We start from the raw sequence: 24,318 nt of genomic DNA, 5'->3' as shown, positions 1-24,318 counted from the left end.
CCATTTTAAGACTCAGTCAAAGCAATGTGGTTGTATAGAGGGGCAGCTATGGTCCAAATTCAAAATGGCGTCTGAGAGCACATTAAAACCAAATATCTTACGCTGAAATAGATAATGGCCCAGGGTGATTCAGATGATGGCAGTCTGGAAACATTTTAAAGCGACAACAAAAATAACTGCCCTGGTTATACACAGCCCAAATACTCTTACATTTTATTTGGCTGTATTTTGCATTGAGTTTCCTTCTGGTCATGCAATATTGCAGTGTGTTATCTGACTGTTTATGCCTACCTAGCCATATGTTCTATCTGATAGGTGACAGAAGGCAATTTATAGTGAGGTTTGTGTTGCATCTGTACATGGCTCTTGGTTGAGCGAATGAGGGGGAGGTGATTTTATTATGCAGTCAGTGTTTGTAGAAAATTCAAACGAGTTCTAAGTTCAGGTGTAATTACTTCCCTGACCTGAATATATGAATGCCGATGAGGCTGTGCAGCCAGTCAACCAATGGATTTATCTGGAGATGGCAGGAAGGCATTCCTCTACTGAAGGTTGCCAACAGTGCGAACTGCTGAGGCACATAATTTAGCATCAGACGGTGTCCTTAGAATACTATTGGTTGGTAGTGTCCTATCTGACTGTGCCAAGCATGCTTGAATTGTGATCTAAATATTTTTAGACGTGCTATTTTATCATGTTTTGTATACACATCAGTATTAATGGAGCTCAATTCAAATATGGAGGTAGTTGTCACCATGATCAGTCTGAATTGGTTGACAGGGTGCCTCTGAGGCTGCGTTTACACGGGCAGCCCAATTCTGATCTTTTTCCAATAATTGGTCTTTACACCAATCAGATCAGCTCTTTTGCCAATAATGGGGCAGCATGTGTAAATGCTGCCAGAGGTTGCCAGATATGGAAATGTTGTAGCCTACTTGTTGCTGCGTAAAACGCTTTAATTTAGTCAGGTGTGTGGGGGGGGGGGATTTGAATCTAATGACCCGACTGTCTGGGTCTCTATTGTTATTGAGGACCATGCCCCTCTGCCTTTGAAGAGATTAGATGTATGACTCATATCTGTGGAGGCATATGCCTAATGTAGGAAATTAGTTTCAAATTAAGAGTACCTGGAGGCCTGTTGCTCACATCTTCTAGACAGAATCTAGACAACTAACGTTTCTTGCTGCCTTGTCTTAACCTTTAATGTCAGAAATGTTCACCATTACAACCATATTTGAGGCTGTTACATAGATCACAAGTGCATATTGTAATGTTATTGGAAGTCATTTCTATGAACAACAGCTTACTTTATCCATACTTCTACAAGTGTGGATTAACTCTTTTTCGTATGACAAGTAATGCAGAACAAAATTGTTTACTGTCAGGTAATCCTCTTTCCAATTTGAGGACAATACATGAAATCTGAATGCTATCTGGCATGTTCACAATCTGGTGTTTATCAAACTACCTCTGTGCAGCTGTCCAACTGTTTAAAGATGCCTCAGGCAGGCACCAGAGAATCAACTGTACCTTCCTGGAATGTGGAGAATGCTGCCATTTCAACTGCACGCAAGAGACCGACAATGCCTACAGGAGAATACTTTTAACTGTTTAAATACCATAAAAAAAAAAAACCTATGTCTCCTGGGACAATCATTGTTTTTCGTGATGAAATGCATCACATTAAATCAATATCTGAGAGATGGACAATTTTGGCCACCCTCTAAATCAGTGGTATGGGTCACCAAATGAATTTATATATGGGGGAGATTTTGTTTTGAATGCAGCCTAGTACTGGTGCAATTCACCTATCTTCCACATAGGGAAGAAATTCTAGGTGTAGTACAGATTATTTTATGGGACAATATAAGGTGCCTTCGGAAAATATTCAGACCCCTTGACTTTTTCCATATTTTGTTACGTTACAGCCTTATTCTAAATTATTTATTTTTTTAATCCTCAAATCGATAATACTCCATAATGACAAAGCAAAAACAGGTTTTTAGAAAAGTTTGCAAATGTATTAAAAATAACAAACATACTATATCTACTTAAGTGTTCAGACCCTTTAACTCGAAATTGAGCTCAGGTGCATCCTGTTTCCATTGATCATCCTTGAGATGTTGCTACAACTTGATTGGAGTCCACCTGTGGTAAATTAAATTGACTGGACATGATTTGGAAAGGCACACACCTGCCTATATAAGGACCCACAGTTGACAGTGCATGTCAGCAAAAACCAAGCCTTAAGGTCGAAGGAATTGTCCGTAGAGCTCCGAGACAGGACTTTGGGGAAGGGTACCAAAAAATGTCTGCAGCATTGAAGGTCCTCAAGAACACAGTGGCCTCCATCATTCTTAAATGGAAGAAGTTTGGAACAACCAAAACTTCCTAGAGCTGGCCACCCATCCAAACTGAGCAATCGGGGGAGAAGGACCTTAGTCAGGTTAGTGACCAAGAACCCAATGGTTACTCTGACAGAGCTCCAGAGTTCCTCTTTGGAGATGGTTGTCCTTCTGGAAGGTTCTGCCATCTCTGCAGCACTTCACCAATCAGGCCTTTATGGTAGTGGCCAGACCGAAGCCACTCAGTAAAAGACACATGACAGCCCGCTTGGTGTTTGCCAAAGGGCACCTAAAGATTCTACCACCATGAGAAACAAGATTCTCTGGTCTGATGAAACCAAGATTGAACTATTTGGCCTGAATGCCAAGTGTCACATCTGGAGGAAACCTGGCACCATCTTTACGGTGAAGCATGGTGGTGGCAGCATGCTGTGGGGATGTTTTTCAGTGGCAGGATCGAGGGAAAGATGAACGGAACAGAGTACAGAGAGATCCTTGATGAAAACCTGCTCCAGAGCGCTCAAGACATCATAGTGCGGCGAAGGTTCACCTTCCAAATGTGTATATGCAGTTGAAGTCGGAAGTTTACATACACCTTAGCCAAATACATTTAAACTCCGTTTTTCACGATTCCTGACATTTAATCCAAGTAAAAATTCCTTGTTTTAGATCAGTTAGGATCATCACTTTTATTTTAAGAATGTGAAAGGTCAGAATAATAGTAGAGAATTATTCATTTCAGCTTTCATTTATTTCATCACATTCCCAGTGGGTCAGAAGTTTACATACACTCAATTAGTATTTGGTAGCATTGCCTTTAAATTGTTTAACTTGGGTCAAACGTGTCGGGTAGCCTTCCACATGCTTCCCACAATAAGTTGGGTGAATTTTGGCCCATTCCTCCTGACAGCTAGTGTAACTGAGTCGGGTTTGTAGGCCTCCTTACTTGCACACGCTTTTTTAGTTCTGCCCACAACTTTTCTATGGGATTGAGGTCAGGGCTTTGTGATAGCCACTCCAATACCTTGACTTTGTTGTCCTTAAGCCATTTTGCCACAACTTTGGAAGTATGCCTGGGGTTATTGTCCATTTGGAAGACCCATTTGCGACCAAGCTTTAACTTCCTGACGGATGTCTTGAGATGTTGCTTCAATATATCCACGTAATTTTCCTCATGATGCCATCTATTTTTGGAAGTGCACCAGTCCCTCCTGCAGCAAAGCACCCCCACAACATGACGATGCCACCCCGGTGCTTCACGTTTGGGATGGTGTTCTTCGGCTTACAACCTCCCCCTTTTAAGATGTTCTTTGGGAGGTGGACCATTCTTGATACAGACGGGAAACTGTTGGGTGTGAAAAACCCAGCAGTGTTGCAGTACTTGACACAAACCGGTGCGCCTGGTATGTACTACCATACCCAGTTCAAAGGCAGTTAAATCTTTTGTCTTGCCCATTCACGCTCTGAATGAAACACATACACAATCCATGTCTCGATTGTATCAAGGCTTCAAATCCTTCTTAACCTGTCTCCTCCCCTTCTTCTCCATTGATTTTAGATTTAACAAATAACATCAATAAGGGATCATAGCTTTCACATGGATTCACCTGGTCAGTCTGTCATGGAAAGACATGTTTTGTAAACTCAGTGTATACTTCATTGAGTACAATTCTACTCCAATCATCTTGCTAATTCATCACTTGTGCATGTAGAAACATTTCATTGGGCTATCACACTGTCATATCAGGATTCTAATCTGACTACAGATGAGACAAACTTCCAAAAATACCAATAACTTCTCAATCAATGATTTGTTCTGGGACCAGGGGGTGGCCAGCTCATTGTGGCAAGTATAGTTTGCTGCTCTCGCAAATAACTATTTGCAATATACAGTAGTTCAAATGAAGATGGGCAATACGGTGCAAAAGGATTGGGGGCTTCAAGCTGATAATTAATTCAGCCTAGCAGTTTAGAGGGCTCTGCATGTGTTCTCTCCAAACCTGCTGCGTCTTTATCTGCTGAGCGCTGAGAAACCTCGCTGTCATCCTCCATTTTAAGGACTGACTCAAGCAGCTAGCCATCTGCAGTGAAGTATACCTATACTTTTAGGGCAAGCATGTCACTGTCTGACCTTGGTATCACTATCACTTACATTATGATAGAAGGGGTTTTGGGTGTTGTGATCTTACTGTTGTCATCTGTTGAGTAAATTATAAGGACACTTTCCCAATATAAAACTGATCCGTCCCTGTCCCGCTGACTCTAGTTCGTAACGACGACACGACTTCAGGTTTAAGGGAGGTGATGTCATTGCATGACGGGCTAGAACTCATTAGATAACTAGTTCACACCTGCTGCAACCCCAACAACTGGCAGAACCGAAAGTATGATTTTCAGCATAACACCGGCACCACTGTAACGCTGGTTCATTTATAGCCTAAAACCAGGCAGGTATGTCTATGTACCACTTTACGTTACACTAAGTATTACACTGTACCTGCCTATAACACCAATGAAATAAAGAGGAACTCTGACATTGTGATTGGTTACTTAAACAGCATGGAGGGGTTCAAGCAATATTTGGTGTAGCCTACATTGGTATTTTTATATGTCACTTTTCACGCAACTTCGATACAAAGTGATTTTCGTAGCAGATTAGGATATAATTTTCGCTAAACCTTTTCCTAACCTTAACCTCAGTATCCTATCCAACCTGCCACGTTAATTATTCTAACCTGCTGCATAAATTCTCCGAACCCTCTACGAAAAAGACACTTCGATATCGAAGTGGCATGAAAAGAGTGTTTCCCATTTTGATATGGTATTGTGAGAGCAATCGAATCAAATTTCCAAGTCTGCTATTCCAAAATCCCTGGCGCGGCAAGTCGATTCTGGAGGGTAGCAGAGACATTAACTGCAGCTGATGTGACTTCATGGCAGGCGAGAATGGCTGACAGAACATTATCCGACTACAACGACATTTATTTGAAGGGATGCATGTTTTCTTTCTCTTAGAGAAGACGCATACAAATTGTCTAACGAAGCATAAATGGTAAAATATATATCCTTACGCAGTTGAGGCCGAGCTGATTAGAAGCTGAGGTGGATAGCCCACGCAGCAATTTTTTTGCGTAATTCGCAGCAAGAATTCAGATTTGACAGACAGAAGATACTGTGAGACTATACGCATTATGCGTAGGAAACGATTTCAAAACATTTCCTGGATTTTATTTCGGCGTTGAGAATACGAAAGATATTTTTTACTAACCCGTGTTCTATCGCTGTGAATATCAGTGACTACAGATGATCACATTCCCCCCCCGAACATCACAGAAGCTATCAGGCTAATGGTAGCCGCTGTGAGGAGCTAGAGTAACCAAACCCCGGGGATTTCAGAGTTGGAATAGAATGCTGCTCTATCAACATGTATTACATTCAACGGATGACAAGGTCCAAAACAAATCTACAGCAAACTTTCAGCGCTGATATGACGCTGGGGTTTAAATAAGATTTTTGAAACTGTCCGAGAACTGACACAAAATACAGGTGCAAACTGATCAGCTGGTTTGTTGAAATTACTTGGTCAGCGCTGACGCTGTCTGATGATGGATCAAACTGCATAGCCAAATGCCATTTTACTTTGCGTCGACTTGACGTTTGGAGCTGCAACACATTGGGTCAGTTGTCTAACAAGAAGTTCGGATGAAAGTAAACATCTGGTGCAATGTTAAACTACATGGTGCGAAGCGTAATGTACTATTCGTGCTAAAGCGTATGGGTCCTGCGTACTCAAGCTCCCGACTCCCACACAAAAAGGATTCTCTGTGTTGCTGGGGGTGCAGTGCAGTAGCTGTCACAGCTCCACATCTGGCTACTGGCTGTCTAGTTAACTAGCTAATTAGCTAGCTAACTGTCTCAAACTCTGTGGTCTCTCTGTTGGGTAGCTAGTGAATTAGTTCCTGTATCATTCGAGAGAAAGATTGCTTTGTGAAATCACTTCGGTGGTTATCGTGTTCCGAAGAGGCCTGCCTGTATTTTGGACAATATCTGAGATCAATCGAAACGTTTGAATTGGTCCAGTGCTGTTTTCTAAAGGAAAACACTTACGGATTTTGCGTAAGGCACGTGTTTTTTAAAGGCAGAGTTAGGGTGACATTGCGGTCTCTTTATATCGAATATAACGTCGCCCGACAAAAAGGGAAAGTGGGACATTGTCCATCATACGTATTAACGCAGTGGGATTTTTACGTCTGGTCCGCGTTTCCACCCACCCCTCCCGCGTTGACGGTGATGGGTCGGAAGCGGTGTGTCGGTGCAGATTGTTCCAAGATGGCGGCTGGGTGCTGCGGGGTGAAGAAGCAGAAGCTGTCGGGATCCCCCGGGTCGGGGGGTCCTGGCGGGGTGGGTGCGGGTAACGGGGTGGTAGGGACTGGACATTGTGGCTCGGACTTGGGGATTGGTTCCTCCTCGACTGTGGTGGCAGGGAGCATGAATCGAGTGAACGGCCTGGGGGGTCCTGGGGGTAGTAGTAGTAGCACCAACGCATTGTCCCCAGCCCCAGGAGGCTACAACTCAACTGGCATCTCCCCGAATCTTAGCCCGGGATGTGGTTCGGGAAGTGGAGGCAGGAAGATGGTTGTTTCAGCGGAGATGTGCTGCTTCTGTTTCGACGTGCTTTATTGCCATCTGTATGGATACCAACCTCCCCGAACACCCAGGTTTACAAACGATCCCTAGTAAGTTATATTATTATGTTGTTAGCCAGCTAGCTTGGTAGTTAACTACCGGTGCTATTGTGAACATTATCATCGACTGTCTAGTTAAGATAACTAGTAGTATCTAATGTTCTTAGCTAGCCAGCCAGTTACATACGATAACGAAACAATTACAATGTGGTAGTTTAATAACACAGTCTGTTATTTGAATTATGCAACGTTGGGAAGTTAATATATTGCTGCTGCTACTTGGATAAATAAGTTATTTTCACTAGGTGGTGTGGTGCTCATGGATGCTAGCTAACGTCTGCTAGCTAGCTAGCTCAACAAAGAAAAAAAGTAGCTAGTTAGCATTAATGGCTAAGTTAGCTTGGTAGCCAGGAAGGGCGAGCGTTGCAACTTCCCAGTTGAGAAAGTTTGGAACACCCCACACAGCGCGTGGTGTTTTTGTCATTGTATCTATTCTAGATTCTATTCCGTCATCTAACATAGAGATCTAGAACGTTGATAGCGAATGTGTTTGTTAGCTATATGGCTAGCGCGCTAGTTGCCGCTGTCTGAGCAGCCAGCATTCAGGTTAGCGAGCTAGCATACCTCAGCCAGGGAAACTTTAAAGGGGACATCTGCAGTTGCTAAGTAAATTTTTGGACTAATAAATGAATTATGCACCCATTGATTCCTGAAGAATATAACTTAGAAATACCGTATGAGCTTAGATCAACTGTCATACCCCACCAGAACCCAAAATATAAGTTTGTTTTACGGCAATGTTTGTAAACAAAGTAAATCTAAACTAACACTGCATGGCCACAAAACATGCTTAAAACTATACATTTGTTATCAATGATGGTCAGACCTTTTATCAATAGCTGTCTATGAATTTGAGTGGTTACATTTCTCCAGCCCCATCACTCATCTTTTATTAACCCTATCAGTACCGAGACCCCAGCAAATATTTGATTTTCATTTATCTGTATGTCCAGCCCATGTTTACATTTTTCTTCCTTCAGGACAACAAGTATAACACACAAATAGTTGCATTCTTGAGTTTTAGTGAGAAATGTCAATAAAAAAATATGTTCCAGAAAACCTGATTTAAAATGTATTTATAAGAATGCTGTAAGTACAGAAATAGTTTGCTCACCGGGAAATTAATACCCAACTAGTCAGTGACAACTGTGTGGAGTTTGCGACAGCAACTATGTTGGTTTATAGAGCTCGCCAGCTTGCAGTCATAAAACCCGGAAATGAGTTACCTCTGGTTCGTTCGGCCATCCCTATGGGGAAAAAATGAATGGCGAAAGAATAGGGTTTTGTAATAAACACCGAAAATAAGGTTTGAGGTTAACACAGGCTTAGGAGATCTCATACGTATTGCTCTATGAGATAATAGCACTTTTTCCTGGGATTTCCTTTGATCTTCTATGTAGAATAACCCCTAACCTTCTAACGACTGTTGTGTAGCTCGTAGAGCAAAACATTTGTGTTTTTGTTGCAGTCTCTGCTTTTCATAGATCTTTTTTAATAGTTTATAGTAAACATCATTCGGACTTTACAGACATTTTTGTAAAAAGACCCGGCCCAGGGCCCCTTTCGGGATCTGCCCTTTTCTCACAAACACAGCGCTAGCTCAGCTCCCGTTAATCACACAGGCTGATGGTTGGTATCTATGGATGCAGAAGAAATTGACTAATTCAATGTTACCCATAAGTCTTGAGCTTAAACACACAATGTTTGAAAGGGGTTGGACTTCCAACACTTTACAGTGGGACTCATTGGGTTAAATGAAACGGGTTGGAAGTATGGTTGGTTTGTTATCGTTTAAACTGCAGGTTTACTCTTTAAGAAGTTGGCTTGCTAGCTAGTTCAACCGGACACTAGCTATGGTAGTTCGCTTAAAGCGAGTAACCAAGCCAGTAACTCATGCCAACAGATATTTTATTTTGTTAGATTGGGCATTCCGTTACTTTATTTGTCAAACCGCTGACACTGAACCCTGGAGCAAGCTGTTGTATTCTCACGCAAAACATAATTATTTTATAAAAGGTATTTTTCCACATATGTGTTAAGTTAAAGCCTCTAAGTACAAATTGACTGTAGGTAGATTTGGCAACCCCAGAGATTTTATTCAAAACTCAAAGAAAATGTGAACCATGTGCACTAGGGCTGGGAATTGCCTGGGACCTCAAGATATCACAATACCTAGGTGCTGATAGGATGTGTATTGCAAATTTTTTATTTTTTTATTTTATTGTGTTGATAAATTTGATTTTATAGTGAAATTTAATCAATACTGTACATTGCTATACTGTACATTGCTTGTTTACAAAGACATAACACAAACAATGGATTAATAGCCTACAACCTTTGTTTTGGGTTATGATAGTGCAATACAGTTGTCCTAAACTCAAGGCATAAGGTAGGCTAGCTATTAAAAATATTGCCTAGTCAGACCATTATTACTGTTCCAGCTGGCCGATAAGCATTTTATTAGGTAGGTAATATTAAGTGTAGCACAGAGAATTTTCGACCAACCTTTTTACTTGGCGATACTTCCTCAATTACTGACTTGGAAGACAAAATACGTCTTATGCTATATTTTACCATGACTTATGCCATCTGAGTGACGAACAAATACAATAGGGGCCCCCTGGAGGTCAGGGCCTCTATGCCTTGGGTGCTCGGTCAGTAATTCAGCAATGATTACTACAAGGTTTAGATAGTCTAGCCAGCTAATTTACGTAGCGATCTTTAAAATGACATGGGCTAATTAATTGACTGTCAGTGACTGACATAACAAGAGGAGAACTGCTGATGCACAACCACATTTCGAAATTACAGGGTTGGTGCGCCAAAATTGTTTTTGTGGTGTGGGGGACCCTTGGTGTTCCTGGCACCAGTTTAGCCTACACACTTAGTTAGGCCTACGTAATTGGGGCGGCAGATAGCCTAGCAGTTAGGAGCGTTGGGCCAGTAACAGTAAAAGGTCGCTGGTTAGAATCCCCGTGCTGGAAAGGTGGAAAAATCTTCCTTTCTGCCCTTGAACAAGAACGTCAACGCCCAACAACAACTTCTCCCCAGGCGCTGATGATGTCGATTTAAGGCAGCCCCCTGCATCTCTCTGATTTGAGGGGTTGGGTTAAATGCGGAAGACACTTTTTGGTTGAATGTATTTAGTCGTTGATTTAGGTTTCCCCTTTCCCTTCCATTGTCATCAGTTATTACTGGCAACCTAATAGCCAGTGTGGCTTTAGGGGGCTGTTTTCATGGTGGCCTTGCTCACAGTAAACATTGAGATGCTATTTCTATTGCGATGTGAATGTACTTTTCTCCTCTAAGGCTGTTCAAATGGTAATTGGCCATTACAGATAGATAACTCAGAGGTATTCTCTGCATACTAGTGTGCAAAACCATATTTTAGCAGTTAAGTAATTTTCAAACCAAATATGTCTGAGCTGCCTTTTTGCAGTTTAAATGTGTTGGGATGAATACATTCTGTTGTGGTAATATATGAATAAAGGATAGAATATTGTGGTCGCGTCACCACCCCAAATAATACCTTAGTCATTTGTGATAATTTTGTATCTTTTGACATATTGTTTCTTATATGTCCTGCTAGTCAAAAAACAGGTTTGACCACTTTCGCACAAAACCCCAAATGGCCCCAAAATCATTGATGCATTTCAGCATTGTTGCTACCATATACATTTCACGGTGATTCTGTCTACACTCTATTAACTAGAATGCTAGCGCTGCTGTGCCTTCATTTGAAAGTAAAATGAACATGCTGTCCATTATCCTATGTATTTCTAGATGTTTGAAACTTCATAAATGGGAGGCCTGGAGACAAACTATCGATGCCATTTAATTCAACATTGTTTTCTTCTTTATAGTACATCCATACATCAACATGCAGCTCAAAACATTGTTATGCGTCAAGTCTTTTTGAGATATTTTTGTTAGGCGCACAGCATTTGCCATAATATCTCATACAGTGCCTTCAGAAAGTATTCAGACCCCTGGACTTTTCCCACATTTTGTTACGTTACAGCCTTATTCGAAAATTGATTAAATAGTTTCCCCTCATCACTCTACACACAATACTTTCCAAATGCACTCTAGATACAGGTTTGTGCATCCTACCTTTTATCAGCATTCCTTTTGGAAGTTGCCTGACGTTTCTATAGGTATGTAAGGGAAAGAGTGCATATAACATATTTATCTCTCCTCTCCCTCTCACACAAATGCATACGCCAGATCACATGAAAGTATATGCTTCCCATTTTTGTAATGTTGGATAGAGGAGGAGTAGAGCAATTGGTTGACAGTTGGACATGTGATCTCATTTCTCAGTTTACACGCACAGGGATTTCTTGAATGAGAGTTTAATGTGTATGTGTGTGTGTACATACATACGTACATACATACATACATATTAGTGAGAGTATCCGGGTTGCTATTGGTCTATTGAATTGAAGGGTATTTTCCCTTGATTCTGAAGTCCAGTTTTCAGCTAGTGTGTAATGCTAACCAACATCTTGTGTATGTTGTCATACTCCGTATTCACCCAAGCACGATGCAGAAGAAGAATAGTCTGAATCAGTATGTTCTTTGAGTGTGACATGAAGCAGCTAGTGCTCAGGGCCATGGGGATAATGCACTGTAATCCGTTGATCTGTCTGATGCCCACTGTCTCTGGATTTAGAGGTCAAAGGAAAGTTCTGCCTGATGTCAGGAAATGGGACTGAAAATCCAAGCATGGAGTGGTAGATGGGAGGGGTTGGAGGAGGTTGGAAACCCAGCCTTTTATTTTCCTTCAAAGGGAAATTCCCCCGTGAAATGATCATTTTATATCCAGTTCCGCTGTTCTGGAAAGACTAAACAAAACCTGAACAAAAATACACTTGAGTATATAGCATTATGAACACCTGCTCTTCCCATGACAGACTGACCAGGTGAATCCAGGTTAAAGCTATGATCCTTTATTGATGTCACTTGTTAAATCCACTTCAATCAGTGTAGATGAAGGGGGGGAGACAGGTTAAAGAAGGATGTTTAAGCCTTGAGACAATTGAGGCATGGATTGTGTATGTGTGTCATTCAGACGGTGAATGGGCAAGACAAAATATTTAAGTGCCTTTGAACGGGCTATGGTAGTAGGTGCAGGCATACCGGTTTGTGTTAAGAACTACAATGCAGCTGGGTTTTTCACGCTCAACAATTTCCCGTTTGTATCAAAAATGGTCCACCACCCAAAGGACATCCAGCGAACTGTTGGAAGCATTGGAGTCGACATTGGCCAGCATCCCAGTGGAACGCTTTAAACAACTTGTAGAATCCGTGTGGCTGTTCTGGGGGCAAAAGGGGGTGGAACTCAATATCAGTAAGGTGTTCCTAATGTTTCGTCCACTCAGCTCATGTTGGGCTGTTTTTCTTCAGTAGAAGGCATCTCATATATTCATATATTTTTTTAAGGTTATATATTTTTAAATGTGAAATTGATCAACCTGAGGTGGTTGTTTGCAGGAGGCAACAGAATACACACGGTTCCAGCCCCTCCAATCGGTTCTGACATGAGTATGGTCCTAATATAGAGTGCTGTCTGCAGTCTCTGTCCATCTATGAAGACAATGAACTGAAAGCCCCGCTGTTTCTATCTATTTTAACGCAGTTGACATCTTTATGCTAATGTTCGTATTGAATAGCAAGGGCTTTCGCTGTGTTGAGATTGCACTCAGGTCCTCTCCAAATGTACCCCCACTTGCGTTAGCCCGTAAGTCCAAAACGGAGACGCGAGTAGTCTGATCCATCCAGGCGAGTGCGTTTACCACCAGGAGGATTCACCTGATCAGGTGGGCGGGACCAGCTCCAGGAGGAAGAGAGTTGTTGCTGTCCCGTGTGGCTCAGTTGGTAGAGCATGGCGCTTGCAACGCCAGGGTTGTGGGTTCGATTCCCACGGGGGGCCAGTACAAAAAAGTATGAATGTATGTACTTGTAAGTCGCTCTGGATAAGAGCGTCTGCTAAATGACTTAAATGTAAATGTAAATGTTGCTGTCTTCTGGGCATGGCCCATAACCATGGTTGTATAATAAAGCTGCTCTGCCGGGGCTTAAATGAACGTTAAATTTACCCTTGTACCTCAAGCCTCCAGCTTGGTTTATTCTAGACTACTAGAATGTGTTAGTTGTACTGGGCCTGGTTGTTTCTGCTTGATGAACTGATGTGAGGAATATGACACCAGTCCCTCCCATCCCCCATCTGATCTCTTCACACACTCCTGCCCACAACACCAGCTCCTCTTGTGACCCATACATTAGTAGCCAAGGGAGTGTAATATGTGCATGCATGTGACTTACAACTATTTTCTCAACTTGGTAGATACTGAGCCAATACAACAATATTGAATCTCCTGAATAGTCGCCCCCCCCCCCCCCCCCCCCCCCCCCCACACACACACACACAGTGTGAAAGCTGGCACTGGGCCTGGGATTGTAGTGTAATGTGCAATTGTGACTGATGTCATCAGGACTGATTAGTAGTCGGTCTGCAGTGTGAAGGTGGCTGTGTGAACTGGGCTCCAGATGTAGCAATGCGCATGAAAACGCCCCTGCAACTTTTTCTACTGTTTCCACTGTTTGGGATGGCACGGGCCTTCTTTTTATGGGCTGATTGGTACAGAGCAAAGGATTTGAATCAACTCTTAAAACAGGATGTGATGACATAAAACCTATATCTGAACTAATGTGTAGGCTTTCCCTGTGTTTGACTTACTGCTTTAAATTAAGACTGTGTGACTAACTGGGCACAGTTAAATATGCTTGACAAAGCTTTTTAAAAGCATCCTTTGTTTGATGTACTTTGCAGAGACATGGCGTGTCCTCAGAGTTTGACCTCTGCAGTGCAGGAAGTTGGTTCTCCGATTGGATTCCATCCCAATGTGTTTGTGTGCCCGAGTTGGCAATGGATGAATACCAAATGGGAAGTGATGGATCACCCTTTTACACGTCATTTAATTGAAACCATTGAGGATGTCTCCTCTTCACTCTTCAGACATAAAGAACAGTCGGGGTGGGGGTTGGTATGGTATGTGAGGATAGCGTTGGCTGTGGGTGTGTGGGGAATGGGTGATGAGTGGAACCGTCAAGGTCACAGTATGGCACATGATGCGATAGGACAACTCTTTAGTATGTGGCCGGCAGGCTGGAATTACTGTTCAGAATTGGCACACTGAACCGAGTGGGACATCTGGGAGAGTAGAGCGAGAGGAAAAAGCCTGAATAGCGCGATGAGCACCTTTTTATAGGTGCCCAGAGAATAGCGTTACAGCATCTGAATGTACATCTTCAGTGGACAGAAAGACCATCATGCTGCTCGGTTGATACCTGCCTGAACATTGAAGACGATTTTCTGGTTTCTAGCCTATTTAAACACAGGCCTACTTCGCAGTCTCCCTTTCATATCTGCCCTATTGTCCCTTTTTAAAACAATTTTCATCGCTCCACCATGGGGTTTTAGACAGATTTTCGTTTGCTTAGACCTCGTGGTGTGATTTGATTCATCAGCAGTTTATTAATAGAAATCAGTGTTTACTCGCACGAGTCTGGCTTTTTTTAACACGCTGAACCCATCAACCCTGGCTGCATGTCAAAAATGTACTCCGTCGACCCATCCCTCCAGAACACACACCATAGAAGAAGGTTTACTTAGCAGGCACAACTGACCGACCGCTCACTCATGAGACCCATCATTAATTCTTGTCAGGAAAATATCTGATAGACAAATGTTCTAACTGAAAAAATAATTTCAGTTTTGAAATGGAACTCCTGCTTTTGTCAGACCAGTGGAAGACTATTGATAAATATGTTCTTTCACCCCTCAGAGTGGTGCTTGGGGCAACAACTGAAGCTCTTGTTGGCTGTCCTTGCCTCTGCCTTCGTTTTCCCATTTGGCTCACACCACGGCCTCTCTCAGGCTGCTGCTCACCTTGTTTGCCAAGGGGTTCCTCGGCCAGATTAAAAGCGATTCATCTTGAGGGAGCTGCAGGCTAGCCTGACTGACTCACTGACTGGCTGTCTGGAGGAACTTGTCTCTCTGAAGTCATCCCATTACATCAGAGCTAAAGTTGTCTGTCTGCCTCTCCAGAGATCACTTCTTATTAGGATCGACTGACATCAATCTGTCTTTCGTTTCCCCCTCTCTCAAGCATGTTTATGCGACACATCCGTCTCTCACACACACTCACTCTGACAGATTTTTCTGTTGTGCAGTCTCTCGCTCTCTCTCCTACCTATCTCCAGTCTTCTTTCAGACTGAAGGTCACTGTGAAGTGGTTGTCCACTGTTCTGTTTTTTTCAGACACTTATCGAGTGCGGTCTGTGCAGTCCAGAGAGGAGTGGATTTAAATGTAGATTGGCTGCTCCTCAGTTTTGATTATTCGGATCCCCGTTAGCCGACGCCAATGGCGACAGCTAGTCCTCTCTCTAAACAAATCTTGCTGATAAAAAGGTTGATTAGTAAGCAACACCTCCTTTCCTCACTCTGTATAATTTTCTCTCCCAAGACCATCTTTCCTCCCTCCCCCATGCATTGCCCTGGCTTTTAAATATACACTATATATATATATATATATATATATATATACACACAAAAGTATGTGGACACCCTTTCAAATGAGTGGATTTGGCTTTTTCAGACACACCTGTTGCTGATAGGTGTATAAAATCGAGCACACAGCCATGCAATCTCCACAGACAATACATTGTCAGTAGAATGGCCTTACTGAAGAGCTCAGTGACTTTCAACGTGGCACCATCACAGGATGCCACCATTACAACAAGTCAGTTTGTCAAATTTCTGTCCTGCTAGAGCTGCCCCGGTCAACTGTAAGGGCTGTTATTGTGAAGTGGAAACGTGTAGAAGCAACAACAGCTCAGCTGTGAAGTGGTAAGCCACACAAGCTCACAGAACGGGACAGACGAGGGCTGAAGCGCATAGTGCGTAAAAATCATCTGTTCTCGTTCTCTGGAGTGATGAATCACGCTTCACCATCTGGCAGTCCAACGGAAGAATCTGGATTTGGCAAATGCAAGGAAAACGCTACCTGCCCCAATGCATAGTGTCAACTGTAAAGTTTGGTGGAAGAGGAATAATGGTCTGGGGTTGTTTTCCATGGTTCGGACTAGGCCCCTTAGTTCAATTTAAGTGAAATCTTAATGCTACGGCATACATTCTAGACGATTCTGTGGTTCCAACGACAATGCCCCTGTGCACAAAGCAAGGTCCATACAGATATGGTTTGTTGAGATCAGTGTGGAAGAACTTGACTGCTCTTGTGGCTAAATGAAAGCAAGTCCCTCAGCAATGTTTCAACATCTAGTAGAAAGCCTTCCTAGAATAGTGGGGGCTGTTATAGCAGTAAAGGGGGGACCAACTCCATATTAATGCCCATGATTTTGGAATGAGGTGTTTGACGAGCAGGTGTCCACATACTTCTGGTCATGTACATGAAGTCATGAACCTCAAAGGCGTTGATATTAAGAATAGTTCTAATTCATTTTTCTGGCCCTCTCTTTACAATGGTCATCATGAAATACATATCTACCTCTACAAGTTGCTGTGTTCAACAGCTGTATCTTCTTCTGGAGAACTAAGTTGATACTGTAGACTGGAGATGCCTATTTATACTCAGCTCTGATCATAGACATCTGCTTAGCTGTGAATGAGGCTGGAACCCTTTCATCGTCTTCCTATCTGCCCAGATTGTGACTTAGTAATGTCTGTACAAACATAGTGTATTAACCTAGGCAAGGGTCTGCCTTTTGTGTTGGGCTATATATTTCTTTTGATATGCTGTGTGTGTGTATATACTTAGCTAGCGACAGTAATCCTGGGGTTTATTGAGAAAAGGTCTTGTGATTTTAGGGCAAAGAGGTGGAGCTGCTGCCAGGCTTTTAGTGGATTAGTTGGACACCCTAATCTGCAGTATTTCCTGCATATGAGGATCTTGTGTTGATGTGTTAAACATGTATGTTTTAGTGTTTTGTTGGCAAGAGACTAACCATAGCAAGGCGATCAGTTTACAGGAAAGGCAAAGTAGTATATCGGTTGGTGCAAGGAAATGTTCTTGACTGCTGCCTCATTTGTCTGTCTGTCTCAAATGGATTTTGTCTCCCAATGGGCAGTCGAGCTCGAAATGTGGTGCTGACTAAGTCCAAATGGCCGTAATTAGAGGACAGAGTAAACTGTACAGGTTTTCACAGCCACAGAGCTGCTTTGAAGGAAAATTGTAACTTTTTTTATCCAGAGAACACCTGAATGTAAAACAGGGATGATCTCTCTAACAGCAAAATACACTGAACAAAAATGTAAATACAACACGTGTTGGTACCATGTTTCATGAGCTGAAATAAAATATCCCAGAAGTGTTCCATACACACAAAGCTTATTTCTCAAAAATGTGGTACACAAATGTGTTTATATCCCTGTTAGTGAGCATTTTTCCTTTGCCAAGAGAATCCATCCACCTGAAAGGTGTGGCATATCAAGAAGCTGATGAAACAGCATGATCAGTACACAGGTGCACCGTGTGATAGGGACAATAAAAGGCCACACTAAAATGTGCAATTTTGTCACACAACACAGTGCCACAGATGTCGCAAGTTGAGGGAGTGCGCAATTGGCATGCTGACTGCAGGAATGTCCACCAGAGCTGTTGCCCGAGAATTGAATGTTAATTTATTTTACCATAAGCCGCCTCCGTCATTTTAGAGAATTTGGCAGTACGTCCAACCGGCCTCAACCGCAGACCACGTGTATGGCTAGTGGTTTGCTGATGTCAACGTTGTGAACAGAGTGCTCCATGGTGGCGGTGGGGTTATGGTATGGACTGGCATTAGCTACGGACAACGAACACAATTGCATTTCATCTTTAGCAATTTGAATGCACATAGATATTGTAATGAGATCCTGAGGCCCATTGTTGTGCCATTCATCCGCCACCATCACCTCATGTTTCAGCATGATAATGCACGGCCCCGTGTCGCAAGGATCTGTATATAATTCCTGGAAGCTGAAAAAATTCCAGTTCTTCCATGGCCTGCATACTCACCAGACATGTCACCAATTGAACATGTTTGGGATGCTCAGGATCAACGTGTACAACAGCGTGTTCCAGTTTATGCAAATATCCAGCAACTTCGCATAGCCATTGAAGAGCAGCACCCTGCATACCACTACTGGCTTGCTTCTGAAGCTAAGCAGGGTTGGTCCTGGTCAGTCCCTGGATGGGAGACCAGATGCTGCTGGAAGTGGTGTTGGAGGGCCAGTAGGAGGCACTCTTTCCTCTGGTCTAAAAAATATCCCAATGCCCCAGGGCAGTGATTGGGGACACTGTCCTGTATAGGGTGCCGTCTTTCGGATGGGACGTTAAACGGGTGTCCTGACTCTCTGAGGTCATTAAAGATCCCATGGCACTTATCGTAAGAGTAGGGGTGTTAACCCCGGTGTCCTGGCTACATTCCCAATCTGGCCATCAAACCATCATGGTCACCTAATAATCCCCAGTTTACAATTGGCTCATTCATCCCCCTCCTCACCCCTGTAACTATTCCCCAGGTCGTTGCTGCAAATGAGAACGTGTTCTCAGTCAACTTACCTGGTAAAATAACGAAAAAAAAAAAAAAAAAAAAAAGAGGAGTGGGACAACATTCCACAGGCTGCAATCAACAGCCTTATCAACTCTTTGGAGGAGATGTGTCACGCTGCATGAGGCAAATAGAAATAGGCCATAGAAACCCATTTCATGAAGCTCCCGACGAACACTTCTTGTGCAGACGTTGCTTCCAGAGGTAGTGAGTGTTGCAACCGAGGACAAACGATTTTTACACACTTCAGCCCTCGGTGGTCCTGTTCTCTGAGCTTGTGTGGCCTACCACTTTGCGGCTGAGCTGTTGTTGCTCCTAGACGTTTCCACTTCATAGTAACAGCACGTACAATTGACCGGGCAGCTCTAGCAGGGCAGAAATTTGAACTGACTTATAAAGAAGGTGGCATCCTATGACAGTGCCACGTTGAAAGTCACTGAGCTCTTCATTACGGGTCATTCTACTGCCAGTGTTTGTCTATGGAGATTGCATGGCGGTGTGCTCGGTTGTATACACCGGTCAGCAACGGGTGTGGCTGAAAAAGCCGAATCCACTAATTTGAAGGGGTGTCCATATATTTTTGTATGTATAGTGTATCTGTGACCAACAGATGCATATTTGTTTTGCCGGTCATGGGAAATCCATAGATTACGGCCTAATACATTTATTTCAATTTATTTACATTTATTTTTGACTGATTTCCTTAATTTAACTAACTCAGTATAATCTTTGGATTTGTTCCATGTTGCATTTATTTTTGTTCAGTATATAACAGAATGTAGCCATCTTATTTTTAGTACTCGCTACACGTTGTCAATCAATATGTGTCAGTGAAATGTTAGGTGAGGAAAACCCTTTGTCGGTGTCCAATATCACCACTAGGAATGTGAGAAATCAATGTAAATATTGTCTCAATTGTTTTTCTCAACCCTAAGTGGGTCCTGAATCTTCAAATGAACACCCAATAGAGGGTAGGCCTAGTTTTTACATGATGTTCTAATGTGTTCAACTCTAAAGGTCCCAACATTGTCTTCCCTTCTCTTTCAGCCCGCTGTTCGTCACATGGAAAATAGGCAGAGACAAGCGGTTGAGGGGATGTATAGGTACATTTTCTGCCATGAACCTGCACTCAGGACTCAGGGAGTACACCCTTACCAGGTAAGCCTCTCTCTTGATCATCATGCCCAGAGGTCCAAGCCTGTACTGCTCTTTCCTTTAGGCTAAACCACTGCAGTCAGGCTTGTTCTCCAAACAAAAGTCTCCCTCAGTGGAAGATAAAAGTAGAGCAGCTGGTTCCGACCCGTCAAGCGCTATGAGGCGGAGGGTGGTGAGCAGTGACGGGGGAGACGAGTGTAGGCGCTAGCAGACGCACCTTGTCTGTGTTATCTCCCTGTAGTCTGCTGGGATATCTCCGGAGGGACTGGCTGACTGTCACACTTTTGCCTCATAGGCATGAACAACAACATAGAGGAAGGGAATGAGGGATGATGACAAATCCTTTTTGTGGTATTGAAGTAAAAAAATAAATATCTGGGTGTGAAGTGGATTTGTCTTTTGTGTTTGTTCTTATTATTCCGTCACTGAAAGACCCCCACCATCAGAGTAACAATTCTGCTTTGTTGGATTATGTAAGGAAAGGGCTCATTGATCGGGGACAAACGGCATACCAGCTGGACAGGAACAAATGACTGTTTGAATGGGCAGGGGAGGGGGTGCACGTAAGGCTGAGCTGTAGCTCTCTATTGCTTTCTCACACACATAGAGTGACATACACACTCACTCACAGACACACACTGACATCCGGAACTGGGCTCCTATTGGCTACAAGTTAAGACTCCTGCCAGCCTCCTATTGGCCAGCGCTGTTGCTAGGATGATTCCACACTGAGGCCTACAGAGGAGGTGATGCACTGCAACAGAGAGATCAATCTTTCTGCTGTTACAGCAAATGTCAAGTTGGACTCGACAAAATCAATTCATTTATTTGATCTGATAACATAGAAGCCCTTACAATAGCATTTCAGCAACAAAACAATTTTTTTTAGTTGACATGCAGAGTTTCCCGTAGCTTTTGTTTTTTAAGTTCATCGTAGGTAGTCAAGGTTCAAGGATAATGCTTTTTAAAGTTTCTTCTGTGGACTAAACTGTACCTAGGTACCACAAATTTCAGCCCTCCCGTTTTCTTTTTCGTTTTTAGAGGGGGAGAGCAGCGTGTTGTCAGGGGGAACCAGAAAACAGGGCGAAGCGTCCAGATGAGGATGCCAGTAAAGCTGAGGGTTTTCTTCACTCAGTATGAATGCCTTCACACGAATGTCATTAGTGAGGCTTGGGTTTCTTCTGGGGAAAAAGGGGGCCTTTTTATATTCAACTCTAACAGTAATGTTATAAATATTACTGTCTTCTTTGATCAAAAGAAGGATAATCCTTCATGTTTTACATGCAAAAGTAATTATGCTATGATTTTCTAGCTTGTTTGTCTGAAAATAGCTGTATCTGATCATGTATTTTGCTGAGCCGAACAGACAGGGCAGCTTTACTTTCTGTCTCAGAGCTCGTGCTAACTTAACCCATGGTCGTTTTTTGTTTTCAGACACTTTTCCCTCCAGCTGCATTCCAGGGAGATCTCATTATTATTCAAATTTGAAGATCTCACAATGCCATAATCTCACCAGGCAGAACAGAATGCATGCTTAGGAAGATGTTATTGTGTCAAACACACAGTTCGTTTCTGACTGTGCTTTTTCAATCCTCCCAACAAACAATTGTGGTTCGCCTCTGCTGCTGATACCTTTTTGAAACCAATGTTTTAAATAATGCTTTCAAAGAGGAGAATGTCCATGGCTGAGGGCGAGAATGATTATTATACAGTTGCCTGGAAGCCGCTATTGTACCAAGTAAGCCATGTCCTATAATTATCCAGTTAATGTTTCGGGAATTTAGGCTATACCTCAGCAATTCTACAGAACACCCCTCCCACTCTTACCATATACCAAACTGTAACAAGGAGCTTGAGTGTGTGTGTTTTCAGTTATGTGTACGTCAAAGGACATTTGGTGCTGAATAAATCATGCAACACATGCACATCCAGAGGAGGAACAGCCCCAGGGACTTCCAGGAAGGTTTTACCTCCCTGAGAGATGCTGCTCAGTGCTCAGCCTGGCTCTCAGACATGTATGTAACTCATTTACACTGTCATGGCCAGTTCAGATGCAGCTTTGCCTGTTTAAAGGGCCCCAACAGTCATTCTGATTGACATGTAAAATAGCCTTTTGTGTGACTAAAACATCACACACACAATTTGTCTGATTTAAAATGTTCAACATTTGAGAAAAAGTACTTATTCTCTCATGTCAAACTACCAGGAAGTCTGAAAGGACAGACTGGGCTAATGTGGCGGGGGAGCTCACCTTGACTTGGTTATTATCAAGCAACATGGACCCAGTGTTGCTGCGAGATTATCTCAAGGAAATCTGCTGATACACAAAGCAGCTCACATTGTTTTCGCAAATTATTAGTTTATCGTGTTTGGTTAACAGCATCAATATAGACAATGTTGACCATATAATTTAGCTAACTAGCCCAAACAGAATTGTCAGCAGTGTTTATCAAGCTTACTAGGTAGGTCATCTTGGACAATTTTACTTTCAAATCAAATTTTATTTGTCACATGCTTTGTGAAAGAAAGGGGTAGACTTAAAGTGAAATGCTTACTTCCCAACAATAAAAAAGAAAAAAAAGAAGTTGAAATGTAAAAAAATAAATAATCATAACACATAGAATAAATACACAATAAGTAATGATAACTTGGCTATATACGCAGGGGTACGAGGTAGAGGTAGATATGTACATATAGGTAGGGATAAAGTGACTAGGCACCGGGATAGATAATAATCAGTAACAGCAGCTTATGTGATGAGTCAAAAGACTTAGTGCAGATATTCCGGGTAGCTAATAGTTTGTAAATAACTGTCTTATAGCTTGGGGGTAGAAGCTGTTCAGGGTCCTGTTAGTTCTGGGAACCGCTTGCTGTACAGGTGAGCGTCTGGGTACATTTCCAGGATGAAGCTCCCGATCAACAGTTATTGTGCTGATGTTGCTTCCAGAGGCAGTTTGGAACTCGGTAGTGAGTGTTGCAACTGAGGACAGACGGTTTTACATGCTTCAGCACTTGTCAGTCCCGTTCTGTGCACTTGTGTGGCCTAGAAAATAAAGGAGAGCCGCACACTCTAGGAGCTCAGATGCAAAAATATTTAATTACCAACGTTTCGACAGGCAAGCTGTCTTCATCAGGGTACCCTGATGAAGACAGCTTGCCTGTCGAAACGTTGGTAATTAAATATTTTTGCATCTGAGCTCCTAGAGTGTGCGGCTCTCCTTTATTTTCTAGTTTTCTACTCCGCTAGCCAGCACCTCGCCTACATAGGTGTGCGTTTCTTTTTTCTTCTAGATTCTCACTTGTGTGGCCTACCAAATTTGACAAACTGACTTGTTGGAAAGGTGTCATCCTATGACAGTGCCACGTTGAAAGCTATTGAGCTCTTCAGTAAGGCCATTCTATTGCCAGTGTTTGTTTATGGAGATTGCATGGCTGTGTGCACGATTTTTATACACCTCTCAGCAACGAGTGTGGCTGAAATAGCCGAATCCACTCATTTGAAGGGGTGTCCACATACTTTCACATATACAGTACCAGTCAAAAGTTCAGACCCACCTACTCATTCAAGGGACAAGACACATTATTCAATTTCTGTTAGTCACATGTCTGTGGAACTTGTCCAGTTTATGTCTCAGTTGATGAATCTTATGTTCACACAAATATTTACACAATATATACAATATTTACGCAGTTGACAGTGAGAGGACATTTCTTTTTTTGCTGAGTTTATTTTCTGCATTGTAGAATAATAGTGAAGACATCAAAGCTATGAAATAACACACATGGAATCATGTAGTAACCAAGAAAGTGTTAAACAAATCAAAATATATTTGAGATTCTTCTTTGCACACGCAAAGCTGTCATCAATGAACAATCTAAAATAAACAAATCCAAATATATTTGTATAACACTTTTTTGGTTACTACATGATTCCATATGTGTTATTCCATAGTTTTGATATCTTCATTATTATTCTACAAAGTAGAAAATAGTACAAATAAAGAAAAACCCTTGAATGAGTAGGTTGGTCTTGACTTTTGACTTGTAGTGTGTGTGACAATCAATGATGTCAATCAATGATGCCGGGGCGGCAGGGTAGCCTAGTGGTTAGAGCGTTGGACTAGTAACCGAAAGGTTGCAAGTTCAAATCCCCGAGCTGACAAGGTACAAATCTGTCGTTCTGTCACTGTTCCTAGTCCGTCATTGAAAATAAGAATTTGTTCTTAACTGACTTGCCTAATTATTTAAAGGTAAAAAAAAATAAAAAAGAAGTTTGTATGATTCTCCCTTTTGGCATGTCTCTTGATGTAATGACACTACAACAGTGTCAGAGTATCGGGCAACTATCCCCCATGCTTTTGTTCCATGCTGGCTAAAGACCAAATAACTAGCTTACTGCAGGGGGGAGGGGAGAACCAGTAACTTTATGATCAAACTTTATCGTTGTACAAGCAACAGTA

At 42.4% G+C, this 24,318-nt stretch overlaps 1 protein-coding gene across 1 annotated transcript in view; it reads left to right on the top strand.

Moving 5' to 3' along the window:
• The first annotated feature begins 5,109 nt into the window (after positions 1–5,109).
• LOC129868880 (nuclear protein AMMECR1-like) overlaps positions 5,110–24,318 on the top strand; it is a 34,202-nt gene continuing 14,993 nt past the window's right edge. The window contains exons 1-2 of the mRNA XM_055943202.1: positions 5,110–7,081; positions 19,751–19,861. Coding sequence (XP_055799177.1) covers positions 6,636–7,081; positions 19,751–19,861 — 557 coding nt within the window. The 5' untranslated portion in view covers positions 5,110–6,635. The remainder of the gene's footprint in view (positions 7,082–19,750; positions 19,862–24,318) is intronic.

The sequence above is a fragment of the Salvelinus fontinalis genome, chromosome 13, assembly GCF_029448725.1.
Source record: "Salvelinus fontinalis isolate EN_2023a chromosome 13, ASM2944872v1, whole genome shotgun sequence".
NCBI lineage: Eukaryota > Metazoa > Chordata > Actinopteri > Salmoniformes > Salmonidae > Salvelinus > Salvelinus fontinalis.
The sequence above is the reverse complement of the archived record's forward strand: the minus strand, read 5'-3'. Positions and strand labels throughout refer to the sequence as shown.